Raw genomic sequence first — 22,784 nt, forward strand, 5'->3', positions numbered from 1 at the left:
TTTCCTCACAAATTCCAGGCCAACCATATTGGGTTTCTCTCTATATGAACCATTTTAAAGGTATTAAATAAATTACCTGTAATTCAACATATATGTTGTCACTGTTTCTCAAGTGTGCTAATTTCATCCACTATAAGAAATATGTTTGAGGGATGTCCCTGGCAGTACAGTGGTTACAACTCCACACTTCCAGTGCACAGGGCACGGGTTTGATCCCTGGTCAGGGAACTAAGACACAACATGCCACAGAGTGTGGCCAAAAAATGAACAACAACAACGATGTGATTAAACCAGCCAAGATGACTAAATATAATACCACAAAAGCTCAAAAAAAAAAAAAGAAAAGAAATACGTTGTATATTGTAGTCCAGTACACACAAATTCATACATTACTGAAACAGAAATTTCAGGAAGCATTTACCCTAACTATGTGTAATACAATCTGATATCTTCTGTTTCATTTAATAAAGAATTCTGGTTGCAGCCCATTAAGTTTATTTTATAATACACCCATAGGTTATTGCATGCAGTTTGAGAAACATGTCATTGAGTGATGCAAATAAGCAGGGCAGTCCCTGCAGGATCACCTGTTTCGTGTTTCTCCTTTTCCTCGCAGGACCTAGGTTGTGAGAGATGTTCCCCTCCTGCCCGTGCAGATGTTACGCTTCCCCTCGTCTTGATCATCTCATCTTATTTTCTTTCTCCTCTTAATTTAGTCTTAACAGTTTTCCTGCTTGACTTATATTTTGCCTTTTTTTATGCTAAAAATTTTAGAAATTGTAACCAGTATAAAATCAGAAGTCTTACTCTAAAAACAAAACTGCTGCTTTATTGCCTTTGATAGTTTAGTAGGGAAGAAAATAATTAGACCCAGGGAAATGTACAACATTAAGAGAGTCTAAAAGCTTTTTTAAAAAACCATTAATTTTTCTAACCTTCAAAAGAATAAAATGAAATTGGTCTCTTTTCTACATTTCGCTAATAACCATCACATTCTGAAACTGTTTAATATGTTTTCTGTTCTCAATCAATTAGAAATAGTATTTTCCATATAACGTAATTTTAAAATATTTGCAAACATTCACATGTGTGATTATTTTATATAGTCAATGGGGAAAACGTTTTCACAGGGAACATTTATTAACATTTTTTTTTAACTCTTAAAGGATGGAAACACTTTCTGCGTGTGATACAAGCAGGTTGTTAATAGTTTTTTCTCCTCATGTGCCTCCACCTTTAGTTCTTTCCTTCCTTCCCTGCGAGAAGTAAAGCTGAGCATTTTGTAAGAGAAATAAGCAATTATAATAGATTTATAGGAAGTTAAATCAGAAGAGGACTTTCTTCAATGTACCTTTCCTCTGTCTTCTCTTAAGAGATGATTTTTCAGGCAGTGTTAAAGCTTTGATATTTAGGTGTAGTGAAGGAAAATATGTAAGATGGCTCTTTGTGAACCTACAGTCTCTTCTCTACAGTGTGATCATGGTTTTAACCATATGGCTTTATGGGAGCTGTGTCGCTTTTGTGTAAATTGAATTATCCGTCACCCTGTGCTGTGAACTAGCATGTTCAGCCTTACCTGCCACATCAGTCAGCAAAGATTATGGAATCGTTTTAAAAAATTAAGTCATGCCTTGTTTTTATAAAGTTATTACTCTGATATTTTTCTCCTAATCCTAATTAGGGATATAGACCAACACTTAGCAAGTTCAAAAATCTTTTAATGAAATACCCCAAATTTTATATTTTATTCCCCATTATTAAAGTTTCCCCCCCAAAACAAATCAAAGGAAAGCTATGCTGATAAATATGTGCGCCCCCTACCCCTTAAAAAGCGGTGTCTTTTCTGCATAAGGTGCTGAAGTGCTGACTGCACAGTTTGTACAGACAACCAAATTGGATTGGAAAAACCAAGAAGCTCCTCTTTCTAAAGATGTTCCAGTGTCAACGAATGCTAAAAGGGCAAGGAAACGAGAGACATCTCCAGTCAAAACTGTTCCAAGGGCTGAGCCACCTGTGAAGAAATCTCCACAAAAACAGAGGGAAAATATAGTAAAAGGCAATCAGAATCCCAGAATCAGAAAGCAGCCACAACCTGGTAAGAAGTCCTCTTCCTGTAAATTTCAGCACCGTAATACAGACTAATCGAGATTATAAAGTAGTATATTGAAACAGTATAAGATCAGTTGAAATCTGTCATGTTCTTGTGGTCTTCTTTAGTTCAGACACTGACAGGACAAGTAACTTGGTTTCCCATTGTGAATAAATTAGAAAGTGCAAAGATTCATACCTTCACTAAATAGACCCTACTTTTCATTCTGCAGAAAGCCTGAACATGAACTGTTTAGCAGAGTTAAAGTATAAATGGCCTTTTTTAATGACTAAATTCACAAGCAAGTAGCATCTGGCAGTATTTTTCTGGACCATAATCAGTTATAAAAAGGATATTATAAGTTTGTCCAGAGGGAACTGTAAAGACATGGTTCAAAGCAGTCAGTAATCTCGAATCCTGTATTTCAGTTGTATTTTTTCTTGTTTTTCGGTACGTGGGCCTCTCACTGCTGTGGCCTCTCCCGTCGCGGAGCACAGGCTCCAGACGCGCAGGCTCAGCAGCCATAGCTCACGGGCCCAGCCGCTCCGCGGCATGTGGGATCTTCCCGGACCGGGGCACGAACCCGTGTCCCCTGCATCAGCAGGCGGACTCTCAACCACTGCGCCACCAGGAAAGCCCCTGTATTTGGTTTTAAAAGGCATTAAATTAATTTTAAAAGCAGTTTTGCTTTTCTACTTCTACTTGTGGGGAAGTGAATAACCAAGTCTCCTTCTGTGAGCCAGCAGCTGACTGCTAGTTCCGTGTTCCACCTGCTGGAACCTCCTCGTTGCTGGCACGTTCCCTCATCACCGCGGACCTCACTTTTCTCCCAGCTCCATGTCCCTCTTCACACCCGTCTCTCTGAGTAGACTGCAGCTCCACCAAGCTGCAAAATCTATACATTTTACAGTATCTTCGGTATTGAGTCCTACTGTGTTGTATGTGTGGTGGTGTTTTTTGTTTAGAAAAACCTTCATTTCCTCATATCTCTGTATTTCCATCAGTTTTCTGTCTAATCTCATGATTCTACTTTCTCTCAGCTACCTTTAGGTTTTTTAAAAGCCTCAAATTTAGTGGAATTCAGGGAAAGAAACTCTTGTTTTGTTGGGGTGATGGTACTATGGATGAGCTTGGTTTTTTCTTTCCTCATTTTTTAAAAAAATTTTTTCGGCCACACCTTGCAGCATGTGGGATCTCGGTTCCCTGACCAGGGATCGAACCCACACTGCCTGCATTGGAAGCGCAGAGTCTTAACCACTGGACCACAGGGAAGTCCCTTTCCTCAGTTTCGTTAATGTTGTTTATGGCTGAAGATTTTTCTGAAAGCTCCTCAGTCATATCACCGTACAACCTGTAGAGAGTCATACCCAACACAGACTCTCTGCTTGTCTCCCCAGGCAGTTACGAGGTGGTCTTACCCACGGGTCCACATTTCTCTCCTGCCGTTTCCCAATGCGTGCCTTCCCTGCCAGGCACGTGGTGCCACCCACACAAACCACGCCTGTTGTCACTCCTGTGCAGTCCCCTCTGCTCAGCTAAGTCCACACGGAGTCATTTCCTGATGCTCTGATCTGCACTCATTTCTCCTTTTTTTTTTTATTTCTTTTTTGGGTTTTTGAGAACATTAAAGAGTTAATTCATACTATTTTCCAATCATCCGGTGTGTCTTGGTCCTGTCTTTCCAATTAGTTTGTAAACAGGATGAGTATAGATACATACATAATGCATTGTATTCCCAGCCTTGTCATCAGAATTCCTTGTGCTGAATTGGCTTCTATATACTTGTAGGCTAATCGATTAGTGGGAGGAGGTGTGCAACTGGGCATTGGCAGAAAAGTGAACCCAGAAAATGAAAAGTTTCCAGAATGGGTATTCAGAAATAGGGCGATTTGTATTGCAAGTGTCTGTATATATTGTGCAGCCACATTCCAAGTTAAAATTTTAAGATTACCACCTTTTAAATAATGTGTTAATTTTTCTTTTATTTCTTAATCACCCATGCTAATCCACTTCATTTCTTTTACTTGAAATATCAGAGTTTAAGAAGGCTCAATCATTTTGTTACTGAAACTAATGGTTTTCTGTCCTTTTTAAAGTTTTCAATATAGTTTTTATTTACTGAACTCTTTAATTTTTTATAATTTATTTGGCATCATTTTATCTGTATTTCTGAAAAGAGATAGATTATCAGTATTGTATTTTTAATTAATTGAAAACCTCTAACAAGTCAGTTATTAAATGATTTACCTGAAATGACACATATTAAAATGAACCCTTTTTCTTGACTCAATACAGTGTTCTCTATATTCGACCTTCCTCATAGTGATACTCAGTGTAAGAACCGTAGTATTTAAGGATAGAATGAACTTAGTGTCAGTAAACACATCAGATCCTAAAATGAATGTGTTTCCAGTACACCCGGAGGGTTCACGTGACAGCCCTCTTTGGGCCACTTTCTCGTACCTCACCCCGTTGGGCTTTGATATTTTAAATAAGAACTGGGCAGTGGTTGATTAATTTTACCCTCCTCACCATACACACACTCTTGTCATTCTGTTTGATGACCTCATAGGCCAGAGTTTTCTCTGTAAATGTACTGTCATTGGGCTTTGCAGACAGGTTAGTAATTTATTGCAGACCTGCTACTGCTAATTATAAAGAGGAGCACAGTTGGCTTCTGTCCATCCAGCCACCTGCCACAGGGACTCACTGCCCAGTATTGTTGAGAACTTTGTCCTTCGTGATAATCACATTTTAAAAGGCTGAATAAAAGTCCTGAGAAGGCAAGTAAACCACCTGAGAATGTTAGTTTTCTGACCGAATGCCAGTGGGTAGATTTGAGTACCTGCTGTAAGGAGAATTATCAGTAGATGAGGAGATTTGCTTTTTTGCAGATAGAATAGAGAGGAAATGTTTTTAATGCAGAAACTGAAGTTTTAAAACTTGAAATTAATTGGCGATTCTGAATATTCTTACTTTCCTCCTTTTTTATTTGTATCATAACGTATTATAATTAAACATCAGTATGGTTAAAAATCATCTCTATTTTGAACTTAGGTGGTTTCTCTAATAACTTGCCAAGGGAAATGATTTCTAAGAAAGTACATTAACCTTCTATAATATACACTTTAAACTTAGAAATTCTTAGATTCTCACTAGATTGTAAGCTCTCTGAGGGCAGGAGTCTTGTTTTCTTTTCTTGTTTTTGTTTTTTTCTCTTTGTATATTTCTTTAGCTGAGCAGTATGCCTTGTGTGTAGGTCAGTACATGCAGGTTTTTTTTTTTTTTGCGGTACGCGGGCCTCTCACTGTTGTGGCCTCTTCCGTTGCGGAGCACAGGCTCCGGACGCGCAGGTTCAGTGGCCACGGCTCACGGGTCCAGCCGCTCCGTGGCATGTGGGATCTTCCTGGACCGGGGCACGAACCCATATCCCCTGCATCGGCAGGCAGACTCTTAACCACTGCGCCACCAGGGAAGCCTGAGTACATGCAGTTTTGAAGGGTGATTTCTTTTTAAATTAATATGCACATTCCTTAAGACTTGTTCCTCTGGTAAATACATTATAATACATCAGGAAGTTGGACAAGACCTCACTCTGGTAATAAAAATTTAACATACAATTTATGCAACATATCAAGAGGTTTTTCTTGAATATGTTGACTTAACTGTTGATTTTCACTGAACCACAGTAATATGACAAAGAATTAATTCTATGGAAATCAAGTGTTATGTGTCTTTTTTTCTTTTATGCTGAAGCCAAAGGAGAAACTTCTTCACAGCTTCAATCAGAAATGTCAGATGGTCAAGAAGATGTTATTAGCATAAGTACAGCTCAGCCAGAAAATATCACAGTGGCTCCAGAAGACCCACCTGAAAACTCCATTGTCAACTGTGACTCCCAGGCCCTAAATATGTTGGCTGATCTTGCACTAAGCGCTGCTACCTCTACCACACCATCCTCTGAGCCCGGAAACTTGCCCTGCTCCTCTGAATTGCCACAGAACGATGTTTTGCTTTCTAAAGAACATTCTTTGCGCGGTACATCAGACCATGAATATCATAGAGGAGTTAAAAGTCAAAAAGGTGGACCGTTATCCAAGCCCTCCTCTGATAAGAGTAATCTGACATCAGACCCCACGGTCAGCCAGGAGGAAGAAAGCTTGGTTGCTGGCATTCAGGCCCCTGCAGAAGCCCAGTCAGCACTGCCCGAGGAAACCCTAGAAAGTTCCGACGCAAGCCAAAGCTCTATCGTTGCTGTGGAGCATTCCTATGCCCTGCTCCTTGCAGAACATTCAAAGAAGCATCTACAGCAGAGAGGGGCCCCAGGCCCTGCGTTTGCCAAGAATGGCACAAAAGGCCCTGAAGCGGGAACCCCAGTGGGGAAAGTGATGCCATTTCGGCATCAGCAGGTCACCTCCCCACTGCAGCAGCTTTCCGAGGCCCCAGCGCTCAGGCGCAGGAGCAGGGTGCCGCCCTCCAGCCTGCAGGACTTCTGCCGCTCTCGTACCGTATTCGGCTGTGACGGCTCCTTTCAGGTCACCTTCATATGGGAAGCAGATTACGTGTTCAGCTTAGACAGCAAGTATACCAACAACCCCCTGGAGAAGACTGTAGTCAGAGCACTACACGGGTGAGTAGGAGTGACACTGGATGAAAATGGATGAACTTTTCTGTTGAGATAAATGTAGCGAGAAGGGATACTTGTGCTAAACTCTGGGGAGGGAGAAGGAAGTGTGTAAAATCCAGTAACTTGGGAATAATACCAAGCAGATTCACTGTACTTATTTGTTAAATCAACTTCATTTTTATTTTACTCATTGTTTCATGTTCATGTAATTTTTAAAATAAAAATGAACACAAAAACTAAGGTTAATAATTAAGGCACTTACTTATAAGATAATCAACTAAAATAGTCATTTTCAATGATTTTGGTTTCTTCTTTCTTTAAAATCTCAGGCCTTGGAATACTGATTTACCAGATAACATGGAAGAAGTGAAGCTTTTACTTCATATGTGGGTAGCTCTGTTTTATAGCAATCAAAACAAAGTCATACAATCATCCCGAAAAGTAGTAGAACACAGCAACCCAGCAAAATACGTGTGCATAAATAGCACGTTAGAATCGTTTGAATTCAGTGAAATTGAAGAGTCCTCCGGTGTGGGAAGGTGCTCCGTAGACCCTCTGTTGGAGACTAATGAGGCTCCCAGAGGTCCTCCTGCCAAAGTGTCCTTCCCAGACACTGACCCCCTGCTTCCTTTCATGAAACCACCGCCTGTGAGAGGCTTGGAGCTTTGGGTGCAGAATGAACAGAAAGAAATGTTTGCAACAGCAGGTCATCCAGAGACCCCAGAAAGCCAGAAGTTCATCTATTCTTGTAATAATGAGGTAGGTAAAGCTGAATACTGTAAATGCTGGTGTTAGTTTTGAAGAAATTTGTTTTGTACGTAAAATCACATTCATAACAAGGCATTGGTTTCTTTTAGGAAAGTGGATTCTCTAGCTATGTAAAGGATTAGAATGCCAGAAACTTAGTTTACAAAGTCTGGATTGTCTGCAGGTAGAGCTTATCTACCACCCCGATTGAAGAAACAAAAGTAGGGAAAAAATCGTACACCTCAGGTGATCTGGGAGCCAACCATAATTATGTAACTTTTTAGTTGTATGATTTGGGGCAAATTACTTGTTCTCTGAGCTTATTATCTTTTAAAAGAGGTGAATAATACTTATTCTGTTTACCTATAATAGTGTTTATGGATCAAATGCAGTAATAATAAATATAAAAAATCTTTGATAAACCTTAAAGGAAACTAAAATTGAATATATTAAAAAATATTTTTAAAAGCAAATCCTGAGGGCTTCCCTGATGGCGCAGTGGTTGAGAGTCCGCCTGCCGATGCAGGGGACACGGGTTCGTGCCCCGGTCTGGGAAGATCCCACATGCTGCGGAGCGGCTGGGCCCGTGAGCCGTGGCCGCTGAGGCTGCGCGTCCGGAGCCTGTGCTCCGCAACGGGAGAGGCCACAACGGTGATAGGCCCGCATACCACCAAAACAAAAAACAAATCCTGAGACAGTAAATAAAATGCCAGACCTCTCATAGGTCTGCAGATAACTGTTTGTAAATATGAAAAATACACTTTGTTTCATTTCACTGTTCTCAACTGATAGGACAGATGATCGAATTTTTTTTTTTTTTTTTTTTTTTTTTTGCGGTACGCGGGCCTCTCTCACTGTTGTGGCCTCTTCCTTTGCGGAGCACAGGCTCCAGATGCTCAGGTTCAGCAGCCACGGCTCATGGGCCCAGCCGCTCCGCGGCATGTGGGATCTTCCCATACTGGGGCACAAACCTGTATTCCCTGCATCGGCAGGCAGGCTCTTAACCACTGCGCCACCAGGGAAGCCTGATAATCGAATTTTAATTGGAGCAAATTAAAAAGTTGTATCAAGATTCTAAGTAAATGGATTGACAAAATACCTGCCTTTTTAAGCTTTCAGAGCAGATTTATTACAGAATAATTTTACATGGGTTTGGGCACCTTCAGTGCCTGTGTTAACATTGAGTTTCTGTACCTGGGCTTCCGTGGGGATTTGCAGGTCCAGGGGTGAGCCTCAGAGGGTCTGTGAGCGTCTGCAGATGCTCATCTTCATCAGAATGAAGACTGATGGAACGCTGTGGGCCAGAGACTGGTCTGAGCCCTTCACTTGCATTAGCTCAGTTAATTCTCACACGGCCAGGTGAGGTAAGGACCGTGCCACCCATCTTATAGGTGAGAAGACTGAGGATGGAGAAGTACAGAATGGACTGGAGGCACATAGTAAATTGTCCGGCCAAGACTCAGATCTGGACACTCTAGCTGTTTCTCAATGTCTAATACTGTGGATGTATTTATGTATATATATGCACATATGTGTGTGTTTATATGTGTACACATAAAATATATGTTACGTGTGTATGCGTTTTTTTCCTGAGGATGGGGTTCATAAATTTCATCTTATTCTCAAAGAGATACATAAAATCACTACCTTAGAATAAGAAAGTATTTATGTTTAGTCAGGCAGATTTTAATTATTACATATATATTTATACACACACTAGTTTCTTATAAAGTATTTTTGGTTGTGGTAATATATATTAACTTACTTTAGTAATGTCCACTTAGGAATGATTTTCTTGCAAACATGAAAGAGTATTAAGTAGAAAGTAGAATGTTAAAATTAACGATTCCTAACACTTTCTATAGCATATACTTCGAAATATGTTTCCGTCATCTTCTTGAATACTGTACCCATACTTTAAAGGTGCACACACATCCTGTACCACTCCCTATTCTAGGGCAAACTAGGATTATCAAAGTTTTCATTTCACTAAGAGCACAGGCATGGTGAGATTCACGACTATGGCCCAACATTATCAGCCACAGTATGATTGGGAGGGTCACACAACTGTTCTCAGAGTGAGTGTACCATCAAGAGTTTTCTATGCTTTGTATCTGGCCAGTCATGTCCTCTTAAAACCAAGTCTCAGCTCCTCCATGCCAATTGCTCGGGTCAGTGTCTTTCTTTGACTAAGGCAGAGATGTTTTTAACAAGAGATTTGAAACACAGGTCCTGACTTACAACACGACTGCTTCAAAATCTGGCAGGAAATCTGTGGCCGTAGTGTTCCAGAGCTACAGGTGTAGGTCAACTGTATGGTCAATCCACTTTACCATATTCTGAACAAGACCATTCTTCAGCCTTTAAAAAAAAAAAGAAAAGAAACAGCCTTTTTATGAGGTTATCAAAATTGTCCAGAGGTATTTCTGTTACTGTTTATGCTAAATCCTTTCTGGTACTGTTTAAATCAGTCCTTTTAGTTGAGTTTATTAATGCAAGCTGCACTGTGTTTTCTACTGCTTTGTTGAATAGGGAGGTATTAAAATGAGAGAGAGATTATGTCCAGTTATAAGCTAAGAAGACAGCTAAGGGGTAAGGGACTTTTATTTAACAGGATAGAGATTGATACCTCGGGAAAGCTGCTTATCAGTGTATTCTGAGTACAAGAGATAATAATTAGTGTTTCCTCATGGGAACATTCCAGAGGACAGTGCATTTATAGTCTAATTGAAAGCTGGTGTTTAAAATAAGTTATTCTTTGCTTTAAAGATTATCTTTTAATCTTACTAAAAATAATTTAAATTAATTGAGCACTTTTTCCTCTACTGCTGCATTTCTGAAGTAAGTGATGCTATTTAGCAAACAGTCTGCATTTTCAAGTCTTTAAGTTGCCAGTGGTCTAGCCACTTTTCTTCCCAAAAGTCCATTAAAAAAAAAAAAAAAAAAAAGGCTGTGCAACTAAGAAAGTTTTGGAGTTCTCGTGTGTGTGTATTTAGATAAAACAAATTCCTATTTGGGGGGTATTTTAAGCCTAAGAAGAGAGGGATTTGCTTGATCTCTACGCTATGAAGATTCAAAAGAACAGAGCAAACTAAAATTGATCTTTGTCTGTTCTGTTCTTCACATATGTAAATGCTTGAAAAAAAGATCTATTTGGCTCTTGATTTTTTTAATTAATTTATTTCTTTTGCTTTTATCGTTTCAGATAATTGGGGGGAAAGCCGAACAAGAGTCATCAGATAAACTAGAGACCTCTAATCTGGTGCTTTCTAGCATTGGAAGTACCCAAACTAATGGATCTCCTATTCCTGCTGAAGATAAAACCTTTGAGCCACTTGATGGCACACAGGTGACATCTTATAATGATACTGTCACACAGTCCACATTCGCCAGGACTTACGATGGGATCAGCAATCCGTCAATGATTTTTCAAAAGTCTGTGTACAGCACCCTTGAAAGCAAAGTTGATGTTTTTCATGCAAAAATGCAAACAAAAACAGGTGCTTTGCAGGGCCTTATCCGGCATAGCAGCTCTATAAACAAAGAATGTCAGTCATCGTTGGAAGGGGAGGATGATACGGAGTATGTAGTGATTAATCTGGAACCAGTTACATTCACTTTTGAAAAAAATGCCTATGCACCAATACAGACAGAAGTTGTAAACAGAGCTGATAAACCTACACCCTTTAATGTGGAGTTGATTAAACAAGTATCACCTGCTACAAGCCTTAGACATCCTGTGTCCGCATTTGAAAAGACACAGGGTCTTAGGGACGTTCCCTCTCTGGCAATGTCAGGACAACAAGGCACTAAGTACCTTTGTGCCTCCTCAGTGAGTAGAGAGATACTTGCTAAAGAAATGTGTTCATTACAGAAAGGGCAGGCTGTTGCAGGCTCACCATCGCCGTCTAATAATTCCCTTGTAACAGAGGCATTATCACTAGTTAAAAGTTCTAGTTATTTGTTACCCAGAGAAGAAATGAAGCGCTCTCAAGAATGTTTTCTGTCGACTCAGAGTCTCTTTAGCATCTCTTCGGAAGAGACTGTAGAGTCGTCCCAGCTTGAAGAAGTATTCTCATCGTCAGCCTCTGATCCCTTGGAAGAAAAAGATTCACTTGACTGCATCCCATCAATGAGGAATGCTTCGGATGGCTCTTCAGAACTAAAGAATGACAAGAGTGGTCTAAACAGTGAAAATATGAGTTTTGAAACATGTAATTCTGCATTTACCAAACAAACCAGCCTATCTGTGAATAGAGAGGAAGTCAGCCTCCAGTTATCAGAGGAGGATTCTGACCTTGACCTCACTCTCACCATATCACCGCCCACGAGTCCCTGGGAAGAAGCATCCGCTGGTGAAATGGAGCAGCTGCAGGAGGCCCCGTTCCCCTGCTTAGAGCTTCAGGAGACAGCGGAAGAAATAATTGAGCCTGAAGAGGTGCCTGCTGTGAACTCTGCTGCTCACACGTCAATGAAACCACGAGAAAGTGAGAGAAAAGGTGATAACTTACAGACAGTGGCTTTCATACTTTCGAAAGAAACCTGTGCCCTTGAGGTTGCAGAGGAAGTTCATGTTGGTTCAGACTTCTCCTTCAGTTCTTTAATTGAAGAAGTGTCACCAGCTTCTAGCCCTGACTGCCAGGTACCAGGTGAAGAAGCAAAGCCAGCTTGGCCTGTATCTCCAAGTAGTTTTAAACTCTGTAATGCACACTGTGAGAAAACTGACAGATCCTCCCAGGTTGAAACAGTAGATTTGGCCATAACAGAAAAAGAAAATTCTTTTGTTGGTCCCACCCATCCAGTGGGACAAGATAACTTAACTCAGATACAGCAAATGCAGCTTTCTGCTGAAATGCCTCTAATACTAAAAAGTCACCCAGGAAGAAAAGATAGATTTTTAACCCTTCCTGGTGAGGTCACTGAGGATATTGTCCCAAGTGAGTGTGGTGAGGGTTACTCTTTCTCAGAAAAGGTGCCACACCATGATGCGGAGTTAAACCAGCCTGCCTCAGCTGCCACATGCAGAGATTCTCTAGAAAACCTGGTAACATCAAGAAATCCACTGCAACCAATGAGTGTAGAGAACAGAAATCCCCACCTAAGTCATCTTGTCGTGGAGACCAGTGAGCCTCCGTTTAGCCCTCAGAAGATCCTTGAAAATAAATCTTTTGCTGACACGTTTGTTTCTACAACCACACCAGGTGGTGTGAATGTGTCATTAAAACAGCAGACCAGCTCTAAGAGCCTTAAGGAAAATGACTCGAGCATTGATTTGCAAACAAACGAACTCTGTTACATCCTGGTTAAGTCCTTGTGCCTTGCCGGAGCTGAGGCTGTGCCGGCCCGCGGGTACCTGGAGCTCCCCAAGCGCACCCTCTTCTCGGGAGAGGCCACCCTAACCCACAGGGCAGGACCCAGCGATGCCGGGATGGAGTTTGAAACACAGGAAATGATCGTCAGAATGGCCAGTCTGCTCAAGAATAATGAAACTGGAGCTGAGTTATGTGAAACAGCTATAGATGTAGGAGGTGTCGGCTCTCAGCTGCATATCACCTCTTCAGAAGGCAGACACAAACCGGCCCACATGCTGCAAGATGGGTCACCGTGTGCAGCAAGAGCTCTGCTGAGTGGTGGGCTTTTCCCCGTCTATTTACATGCTGATTCTTACCAGAATACAGCCGCAACAGGTGAAACTATCGATACAGAGCCTTCTTCCTTTGTTCCCAAATCCTGTGCCCCTCTTGTTTGTGGGGTCTTTGAAGAGCAGGTGGAAGATAAGAGTGCTGATGAGGGGCAGAGGGCTGAGTGGGGCTCTGTGACCCGAGGTGGAGGCCTGGATATCACTGTGAACTCTGACATCCATTATGAACCACTTTCTGGAGATTCGGATCAAGACTCTTTTGGTGAGTGTGGAAACCCCAGATTAGATACGGAAGAGTCCTGTACTTTGCGATACGGTCACACCGAGAAAAAACAACGTACTTCCAAAGATGGTTTTGACTCTTTCCTGAACCTAAACAATAGTGATTATGATGACTGGGGCTACTCGAGCCAGGTTCCAGGGCTGGAGACGGGCATTCCTCCCAGAAGCCGGCCCATGGGATTAAAGAAGGAAGATAAGTGTGTGCCCTCTTATGTCCAAATCCGAGATCTCCGTGGGATCCCCAGGACCTACGCTAACTTCACTGTCACTAAAGAGCTGAGAGACACCACGAGAACCCTGCATAGCCTGTGCAGGCACCCCGGCGTCATGGCCAAGGGCGGCTTGCTCAGCTCCTGGACAGACACTTGGCAGGTGGCAGACGACCTCACCCAGAACACTTTAGATCTGGAGTATCTGCGTTTTGCACATAAACTAAAGCAAATTGTGAAGACGGGAGTTGCTCCGTGTTCCGCCCCTTCCACCGCCGTCTTTCCTAAGGAGCCCCCTCTCCAGGGCGCCATGGGGGCTTTCCCTGCGACAAAAGTGCCCGAGTCCCCAGGGCTGCCTCCTTCCTCCCGTAGCAGGAGTCCCCTCATGGTGACAGTAGTGCACTCAGGCCCCAGACACCAGGGTCAGCAGGCGAGAAGGCAGACACCCAGCTGTGTGGGCCGTTCCTCCTCCTCCTGGAAGGAGAGGTGTGGCCACGATAGAAATCATCTCCCAAACTCTGAACGAAATTCAACTGTTTCATACCACCTCAACAAACTGAAATATAACAGTACATTGAAAGAGTCCCGGAATGACATTTCCCTCATTCTCAACGAATACGCCGAATTCAACAAGGTGATGAACAGCCACCCGGTCATCTTCCAGGAGAAAGAGCCACACGCTGCTTCTGGAGAAGCCGAACCCCGAGAGCTGTGTCCCTCCATCCCTCGGCCAGCCTCCTACAATGACGTGGTTGCAGACCTGTGCACCAGTCTGCACGTCAAACTGGAGAGGGTTGTGAAGGAGGCTTGTACCAGGACCTTCCTCTTCCACCTCGTGGAGACAGAGGACAAGTCATTCTTTGTAAGAACAAAGGTAAAGTGCCAGATTTTCCTTAACAGTTTATATTATTTTGATCGCTGTCTAAGTTTTTTGTAAGTAATACAGGATTCTCAGCTTCAGAAAGAAGCCATTGATATGAAGTGGTGTTTCAGCTTCTCCGCTCAGTCTTTCCCTGCAGACTAAAGGTTTGGCCACAGGGATCTGCCGTTTGTACTATATTTGAAGATTTGTATGATTACCCAGGATTAGTGCAGTGAGTTCTTTTCATAAAACAGTCCAGTGGAGGCGTATTCAATTGTACACACAAGCACAGGCCAACGGTTAAGATTCAGCTTTAAAAAAAAACTTACCTGTGTACCTCCACTAGTGTGGAGAGTGAGGGGGATCCAGGGTCCTTCTTAGGTGTGCGTGTTGGAGCCCCACGTGCGCAGGTGAGGGGAATGTTGCCTCTCCTGATCCTCTCGGTCTAACGGGACGTGAGAAACATGGTAAAATAACTGTGCAGCTGTGGCAGGTGTGGCGGAGCAGGTGCGAAGATGTCATTCTGAGGGTGGCAGACCTGGTCAGGGGCCCAGGGACTTTCTCCTTCAGGAGAGGACGCCGGCCTCTCACCAGGTGTGGACGGGTAGACCAGTAAGGGTTCGGGTCCCAATGCCCGATGAGATTTGTTTCAGGTCCACGCGTGTCAGCCCTCGTGCTGAGTCCTGGGTTAAGTCAGGGTGGCTGCCCCGGGATGACGTGTCCCAGGAGACCCCTGCCAGCGCCAAGCTGCTGAGGAGCACAGAGCGCCTGCAGATGTTTGCAACATCTGGGCTGAGTGACGAGCGTGACGGTCGCCATGATGGGTGCGCGGCGTGTAGATGCCAGGGCCGCTGCGGAGGAGCGAAAGGCCCCAGACTGCGCCTTGCGCCTCCTGGCAAGTCCTGCCCCGCATCGGTCAGTGTGGACGTTGCGGTCATCAGGCACCTGCGGGCCGAGGCTCAGCGCTGCCCCGGGGGGAAGCACGGGGCCTAAGGAGGCTTCCTGAAGGGTGGGGGGCGGTCGGGGGCACGGCGATCACCGTCAGGGGTAAAAGGGCCACGTGGACGTCACGCGGGGGCACTTGGACTCTCCTGAGGTCCCTGCAGGGCACCGAGAAATGTTTCTGAAAGATGAGGAGCAGCACGTTTGCACTTGACAGAGTGGTCCCTCCACCACAGCACGGAGAGTGGATTAGAAAAGCGAGGCAACCGGCCTCAACGCGAGGCTTCCCCGTGTCGCCCGAGTCAGCAGTACGTTCTCCTGTGAGGCAGCTGATGGCTCCTGTTTTGTATCATTTAATATGATTTTTAGTGTTTTCCAAATTTGTGGAATCAAGGATCCTCTTGTTGTCCAATGTTCTTCACAAATGGCTGCCACATCTGGTCTGCCCTCCGCCCGCCCCCCTCCCCATTGTCTTTGTTGCAATTTCTGTGCCATTTTGGTAAGATTTTAGTTGAAAAAATAAAGCATTAAGTGGCCTTCAGTCTTTGGAAGGTGATTAGCCTCCAAAAGTAACCTGGAAATTATTTATTTATTTTAACCTTGAATTAAAGTTGATTTTCTCTGGCTGAGTAGATACGCCACACCCTGACCTGCGCTGAAATAAGTCAGGGATCAACTGAGCACCATGGCCATGTCCTTGTTTTACCACATTGAGCAAAATACTTGATTTCTTTTTGCTTCCATCTCAAAAGCAACAATGCACTATCTTAGTTCTCATGTCTTTTACAGAGCACAGGTGACACTGGTTTTCATAAGGAGGCAGTCACAGTGATGTTTATCGAAGTAACACTTGTAGATAACATGCTTGTTTCAGTAGTGACTGTATCATTTCATGGTAATATTTTATCACGTGGCCACTATTTACAACAGAAAATAACATCGTGTGCACCTTGAAAACAACTTCAAGTGAGAGTGTGGACATAGTATAAAGTACATTTGAGAATAAAGTGTGATCAAGAGCAAAGTGTTTTTAAAAAGCTCAGAAAGCTATGGTGGAGAATCCGTCTGTCCTGGAGCATTCACCAGTGATGGGGTGTCAGGCCCTGTTTACTCATAAGGTGATTCAGGGTGTGACAGGATGGCCCAGAATTCCACAGGAGCTGATGAAAAGGTTGAACCTATCAGAAACTGTATTAATTCAAATCGTTCATTAGTAAAATAGGTGAGGATTTATAAGGATTTATATTTAGATATTTTAAGGAGCTCTTTGTTCAAAGATATCTTGTCTGTAGGAATGTCTTTTGAAAATACATCACCATACTTTTTTTCTCATTTTATTTTTAAATTTTTATTGGAGTATAGTTGATTCATTATGTTGTGTTAGCATTGCCATATATTTTGAGTGAAAACTTGAAGTCAAAATTTGAGTTGTCTTGAGATCTGGCGGGGAGACTGACCAAAGTAACACCTTATTTTAGAAAGGAAATGACAAGTGATGGTGTTTTGGGTAAACCTCCAGAATAATTCAGACAGAAACAATGTCAAAATCACAAAGGAGGACAAGGTTAAGGTTAACTTCTTAACCTTAGGTTAACTCCTAAAGGTTAACTTCTTTAACTACACGAACTTATCCTCCCAGTGAGGCTTATTGCAGAACTGCTCTGTGGAACACAGCCGCACCCCATAACCAGGCACAGTGTAACACCCGGCTCCCGCCACTCTTCAAAGCCTGGGTCCAAGCCACTGCCAGCTTCCAGAATCCGTCCTTGTTATCGATACTCAAAGTAATGCATAGGCATCATGGGTATTGTCAAAAGTCGTAGAAACATTTTGACTGGAGATGGCATTTTTAAAGTAAATATCTGCCTTCCCAAGGTAACTCCCTTGAATAGGGTGAGGTTCATGTATGTATATTAGTCTGAGGTTTCAGAAGAATCCACCTTTGATACTTTATAAACATGAAAGATTCATTATAAAGTGCTTTGCCTTTGAAATAAACTTCTAAGTCCAGTTGTCAGTGATACCCAGGAGTCATTTTATATGTGAAAGCTGACATCTAGTAATAAGATAAACTGCCATTTATGTTGCCTTATTAGAACGTAATTTAGTAAACAGGATGTGGTCTTTGATATTTTTAGTAAACTGTAAAAGTAGTTCTGTGCAAGTATCCGTTTTTAAATCATGTCTATTTGTAAATCTTTCAGCATATTCTAAGGAAAGGAGGCTACACAGAAATTGAACCTCAGCATTTCTGTCAAGCATTTTACAGGGAGAAGGATATGCTCATAGTCATCATCAGAAATGAAGATATATCGTCACATTTGCATCAGGTAGGTTTGGAAGTAACTTTCTTACAGAGAAATGTATTCTGGGCATTTTATGGTATTCTATAATTATCAGGCTCATCACTGCCTTTTTATTTAGGGAAGAAGTTAAAGCACAATACCATTGAATCTAAGTGGGAAGATAATGGGGTTGAGATACTGTACTGCTGATACTAACGTTGTAATTTACCAAGGTATTTATAAGGCAAATTATGTCTCAGAGTTAAGAACATTTTCATAGTAACTAAGGGAGAACCTCGATGAAGAGACTGGTAAAATTTTCTCACCTGAGATATAAATCTACACTTGTTGGTGTCTAACAGTAATAAATCTTGCTTTAAAAGGACTTTTGAAAATTTTCTTAACTCTTTGTTTGTTACCATATTTACCTATCAGTTAAATAAAAGTAATTGCTTGTCCCAAAAAGCTCTGACATCGAGGCTTAGCCTGGGCTTATGGTCCTGCCTCAGGAGGCAGGAACTGAACCCACAGCACGGACGCCACGTGAAGCGGGAGACTAGGGTGGTGGTGAGCTTGCCACCTGCCTGATTACAGGTCCCAAACCTCAGGTGTTCTCCCCTCATTCCGTCTTCCACCTTTGGAGTTGAGAGACCACTTTGTAACTAATCTTAATGAGTTTGCAGCATTGCTGATGGAGTTAAAAGTCCTTATTAACTGACAGAATTACCAGTCAGTCATCAAGGTTAAAGGTATTTCCAGCTGTTCCTGAGTTTGGACACCCTTGGATAGAAGTGACAAAAATGACCCAATGAACCTGTCTTCACCGGGGTACCTTTTTATGTTTCAGATTCCTTCTCTGCTGAAGCTGAAGCACTTGCCCAGTGTCATCTTTGCCGGAATCGACAGCCCTGAAGACGTCCTCAGTTACACCTACCAAGAGCTGTTCCAGACAGGAGGCTTTGTGGTGTCAGATGACAGAATACTAGAAACTTTAACATTAGGTTTGTCTCTCATTTTTCTTTCATATCTAGTCAAATCAATTTCTCCTTGCCCAGTGATTCAAATATTATTTCATCAAAAAGAAATCAGTAGTAACTCAATATGTCACCATCTGTTGAGGGCTTAATTTCTGTCATATGCTGTGCTAAATAAGCACTTTGCTCTTGACCTCTTTTGTATTAAAACCACTCGGTAATGTGGCTAAACTACTCATACACATTTGAGAGTTTGTTATATTCAATTCCTCCCTTTGCCAAATCAAATCAGCTACATATTTGTTTAAAATCAGCCCTCTTTCCTCCATTTCTGTTGCCATCACCCCTACCATTTTGTCGGTATCATGGAAATCTAAAAAATGGCTACTGGAAGTCTTCTCAGTTATCTGCTTTTAAACACTCATATATAAATAGTTTCTCTCGGGGCAATGAATTTGACGTCAAAGAATGTTAGAGCACAGGGCAGACACTTTATGTACAATCAAAACCTGCCCAGCTCTGATAGCACATTAGAAGTAAACATGGATACCACTTCTCCATTGAAGAGGAGGACGACGTACCTTAACAAGCATGAATGTTGCATATAAAGTGGAGATGAAAATATTTGTAGATTCTGTATTTAGAAGCCTAGACCTATCTTATCTCTGTTGCAACAGGACCCCACTTTCGTTCCATCCATAGATTTATATACACTCAGAGCTTTTAACTGCTAATGACTGCAGTGCTCTGCTCTCCTGCTAGTATGAGAAGGTGGGGCTGGGTTGAGGGACCACGGGTTAAAGAGCAGCACAGCATCCTTCCTGCCCAGCTACAGGAGTGGCAGTGATGGTCAACACTCAAACATGGGGCCTTATTCTCACAAATAATCATCCCTGGGCTTTGACTAGACAAGCCAAAAATCCTAAAATACATCTTCTCTTGTCAAACTTGTTCATTCTGTAGTACAACTGAAGGAAATTATCAAAATCCTGGAGAAACTAAATGACAATGGAATATGGAAGTGGTTGCTTCACTACAGGGAAACTAAAAAGCTAAAAGAAGATGTGAGGTGAGACCTTTATGGAATTTGAGGCCTGGGTGTGGGGAAGGGTGGAGACACCCGGGTTCACCCAGAAAGGCTCGCTGAGCTCTGGACCAGTGTCATCCACGTGTTGCCACAAGGTCACTTTGCAAGAACATAAATCGTCTATGTCACTGAAGGCAGTGTTTAGGTCTGTGGACTGTTTTTTGGGTTTTGTTTTTATAGCAAGGCTTTCAGTGCAGGAAGCTGTGTTGTGACCATAATCCAGGGTCTGAGTTGCCTTCTCCAGACCAACAGTGACCAAGTCAGACACACACAGGAATCCTAAAATGTAAAAAAAATAAATTCACCTATGGGTTTTTGGACATTTATTCATAAATTAGGTTGCTCCAGTTATAAGGACAGAAAAATTGAGACCAGCGTGTAGCCTTAATTTAACTCTTAAATAATAGACTAGAAACAGGCAGACTCCCTTAAATGAGACTTGGGGCCTGCGGGAGGCCCTTCCGTATCAAAGATGGGCCTGCAGGTTGTAATGAGACGGGAAAAGGAGTGTGGGAATGCAGAGGTGGACTGGGGGAGTCTATAAATGGGACAGGTCATCTGTCACAGGACTGTCCTAATAAGTTCACACATAGGAAGCAGACAGTACAAACCCACTTTAATGATGTGGAAGTTGAGGCACAGAGGATGCCAGACCTGACCCAGGCAGACAAGGAGGAAGTCAGGAAGCTGGGCTTTGACCCGGAATGTTCGTCTCCAACCTGACAGTTACCTTCTGTTTGACCGCACTGCTTTCTCCAAGGAAGACAACTGAAATTGTGGATGTGCACGGGATCTCGAAAGATGGCCGAGAATAGCAGTTGGGGAAAGGCTTGCACTTAGGAGAGGAACTTGTACAGGAGGAAAAGAGGGAGTAGAACTGAGAGCTGAGACTGTCAGGGAGGAAGGGGCTCCAAGGGGCCCTCACAGGGCTTAGTTAACACAGCACTTCAGAGGGAAGGTTCAACTTCAGGAGTAAGTACAGAAGCAGATGAAAGCTGAGGTGGCAGAGCACACCTGTTAAGATCCGTCAGTGTAAATTATTTCAGCATGCATAGGACTTTGCGTAAACAGAGACACTTATGTCACTGGAATCTCTTCACATCAGGCCAGTCTCGAATAGTGAGAACTTTTCAGAAAACTTATCATATCCTTTTGCCCTTGGAGGTGGGGAGAATTTGTCCAAAACTAAAACAAAACAGAACAAAAACCATGCGTGGTAATCAGTAGCTACAAAACCATCCTCTAATTCATCTCTAGGCAGATACAGGACTAAATAGATACATAATTTTTTAAATATGCAAAATAATGCCACACATAGCATAAAATAGTAACTAGAAGCATATAAAAAATTTCTGTTCACAGTGATAAACTATGTACAGTATGATGCCAGGCATATAAATTTACACATATAAAGGATAAAACCTGGAAGGAAATTCATCGTGATGCAGTTCATGGTGTGACTAGAGCTTTGGGAATACGCAGGCTTTGGGTTTTCTCCAGCAAGCAGGAGCGAGGGTGTGAGTACTGGAGGGGCTGCAGGATGGAACACTTTCCTCTAAAAGGAAGAATAAAAGGTAGAAACAAGATTAAAAGTGAGGTGAGAAAATTCTAGCTGTTAGATGATCTTAATGAAGTTGGTGACTATCTAACCAAAAAGAAGTAGAGTGGTTTTGGAGAGCCAAAGCACAGGAAGCACTGCTGTATGAGACAGGATACAGGAAGGGGCCCGCTGGGAATGAGTGGGAGGCTTACCAGCCACATGGCTGGAAGCAGTGTTCGATGGCCATGTGCTGTCCTTCCTGACGGGATGAGGAGTAAGTACACTCGGAATGTTTTGAGGGAATTCGACAGGATGGTGACGTCTGGGAAGCCAAGTGTGTTGTACAAAAGAACACAGAAGGGAAAAGGAGTTTGACTAAGTACAGTGAAGGCCAGAAAAAGTCCAGGAATAAAGCAACTGAAAATTAAGATACAGAAAATCTTTCACAAACTTAGACTTATCTAAATTTAACATTTTTGTGTATTTTTCAGAGTGGATTCAATTGCATATAAAAAGAACTTAATATTGAAATCGTATCAGAGTGCAAATATCTTTGAGCTGCTTCATTATCACCAGTGTGACTCGCGATCATCAACAAAAGCTGAGCACCTGAAATGTCTGCTAAACCTGCAAATTCAGCACGTCCACGCGAGGTTTGCCGTCTTCCTTACAGGTAAATTCATAGCCTTAGTTCTAATTTTCATCAACCAGTTAACGCCCAGTAGGTCCACTCTAGAAACGTCCTTCCATCCAAGTGGAGTCATTGGCGGCCAGGAATAAACACACACGAGGCTGGGGCAGCAGGTATTGTGGGTTTTGTCCTGTTAATAGAAGAAAAAAAAAAAACCTGTACTAGATCTGTTAGGTGTAACCATCTAAGCTTTTAAAAAAGTGCCCATCAGTGGTTTCAGCTCCCTCCCTCCCACCACCGTCCATGGAGGCGGCTGCTCCCAGAGCTCCAACCACATCCCTCACTTGAAACAGGCTCGCTTTTTCCTTCACGTGTATGAGTCTTTTTTTTTCAATAAAAGGGATTTTGCTACTTTTAAAATGTATTAATGAATTTTTTCACCAAAAAAGCTTACTTTTCTTTTTACAGAAAAGCCTGTTGTCTCCAGAGATGTCTTTGAAAACAGTGGCATCCTTGTTACAGATGTAAATGACTTTATGGAAAATATACAGAAAGTAGCAGCTCCATTCAGGAGTAGCTACTGGTAAGAACACCTGTGACTCTCTCCCATGTGAGCTGGATGACAGCAGATGCTGACATCTGTGTCTGCAGGAAACCAGTTGCTCAAAAACTTTTGTACCTTATACGTCATGCTATAAATTTAAAGTTTTGTTTATTTAGGGATGCTGCTAGTTTGGCATAAATGGGACTTTCTCAAGTATCACTAATGAAATAATTAACCTCCATTCTATGAGTGTTTTCACCTGCAGTCCATCTGCTGCCAGGACGGAAGACAATGTAGCCTACATGCATAGACATTTTCCCCAGT

General features: G+C 42.4%; 1 protein-coding gene across 1 annotated transcript in view; it reads left to right on the forward strand.

The window, feature by feature from the left end:
• Positions 1 to 22,503, forward strand: part of LOC136118553 (protein TASOR 2-like) — a 65,441-nt gene extending 42,938 nt beyond the window's left edge. The window contains 9 exon segments of the mRNA XM_065871786.1: positions 1,853 to 2,095; positions 5,846 to 6,719; positions 7,046 to 7,475; positions 10,669 to 14,469; positions 17,604 to 17,729; positions 18,532 to 18,685; positions 19,622 to 19,727; positions 21,777 to 21,958; positions 22,385 to 22,503. Of these exon segments, the coding sequence (XP_065727858.1) occupies positions 1,853 to 2,095; positions 5,846 to 6,719; positions 7,046 to 7,475; positions 10,669 to 14,469; positions 17,604 to 17,729; positions 18,532 to 18,685; positions 19,622 to 19,727; positions 21,777 to 21,958; positions 22,385 to 22,503 (6,035 nt within the window).
• Positions 22,504 to 22,784: the final 281 nt, after the last annotated feature.

This window comes from Phocoena phocoena, chromosome 2 (assembly GCF_963924675.1).
Source record: "Phocoena phocoena chromosome 2, mPhoPho1.1, whole genome shotgun sequence".
In the NCBI taxonomy this organism is placed as follows: Eukaryota; Metazoa; Chordata; class Mammalia; order Artiodactyla; family Phocoenidae; genus Phocoena; species Phocoena phocoena.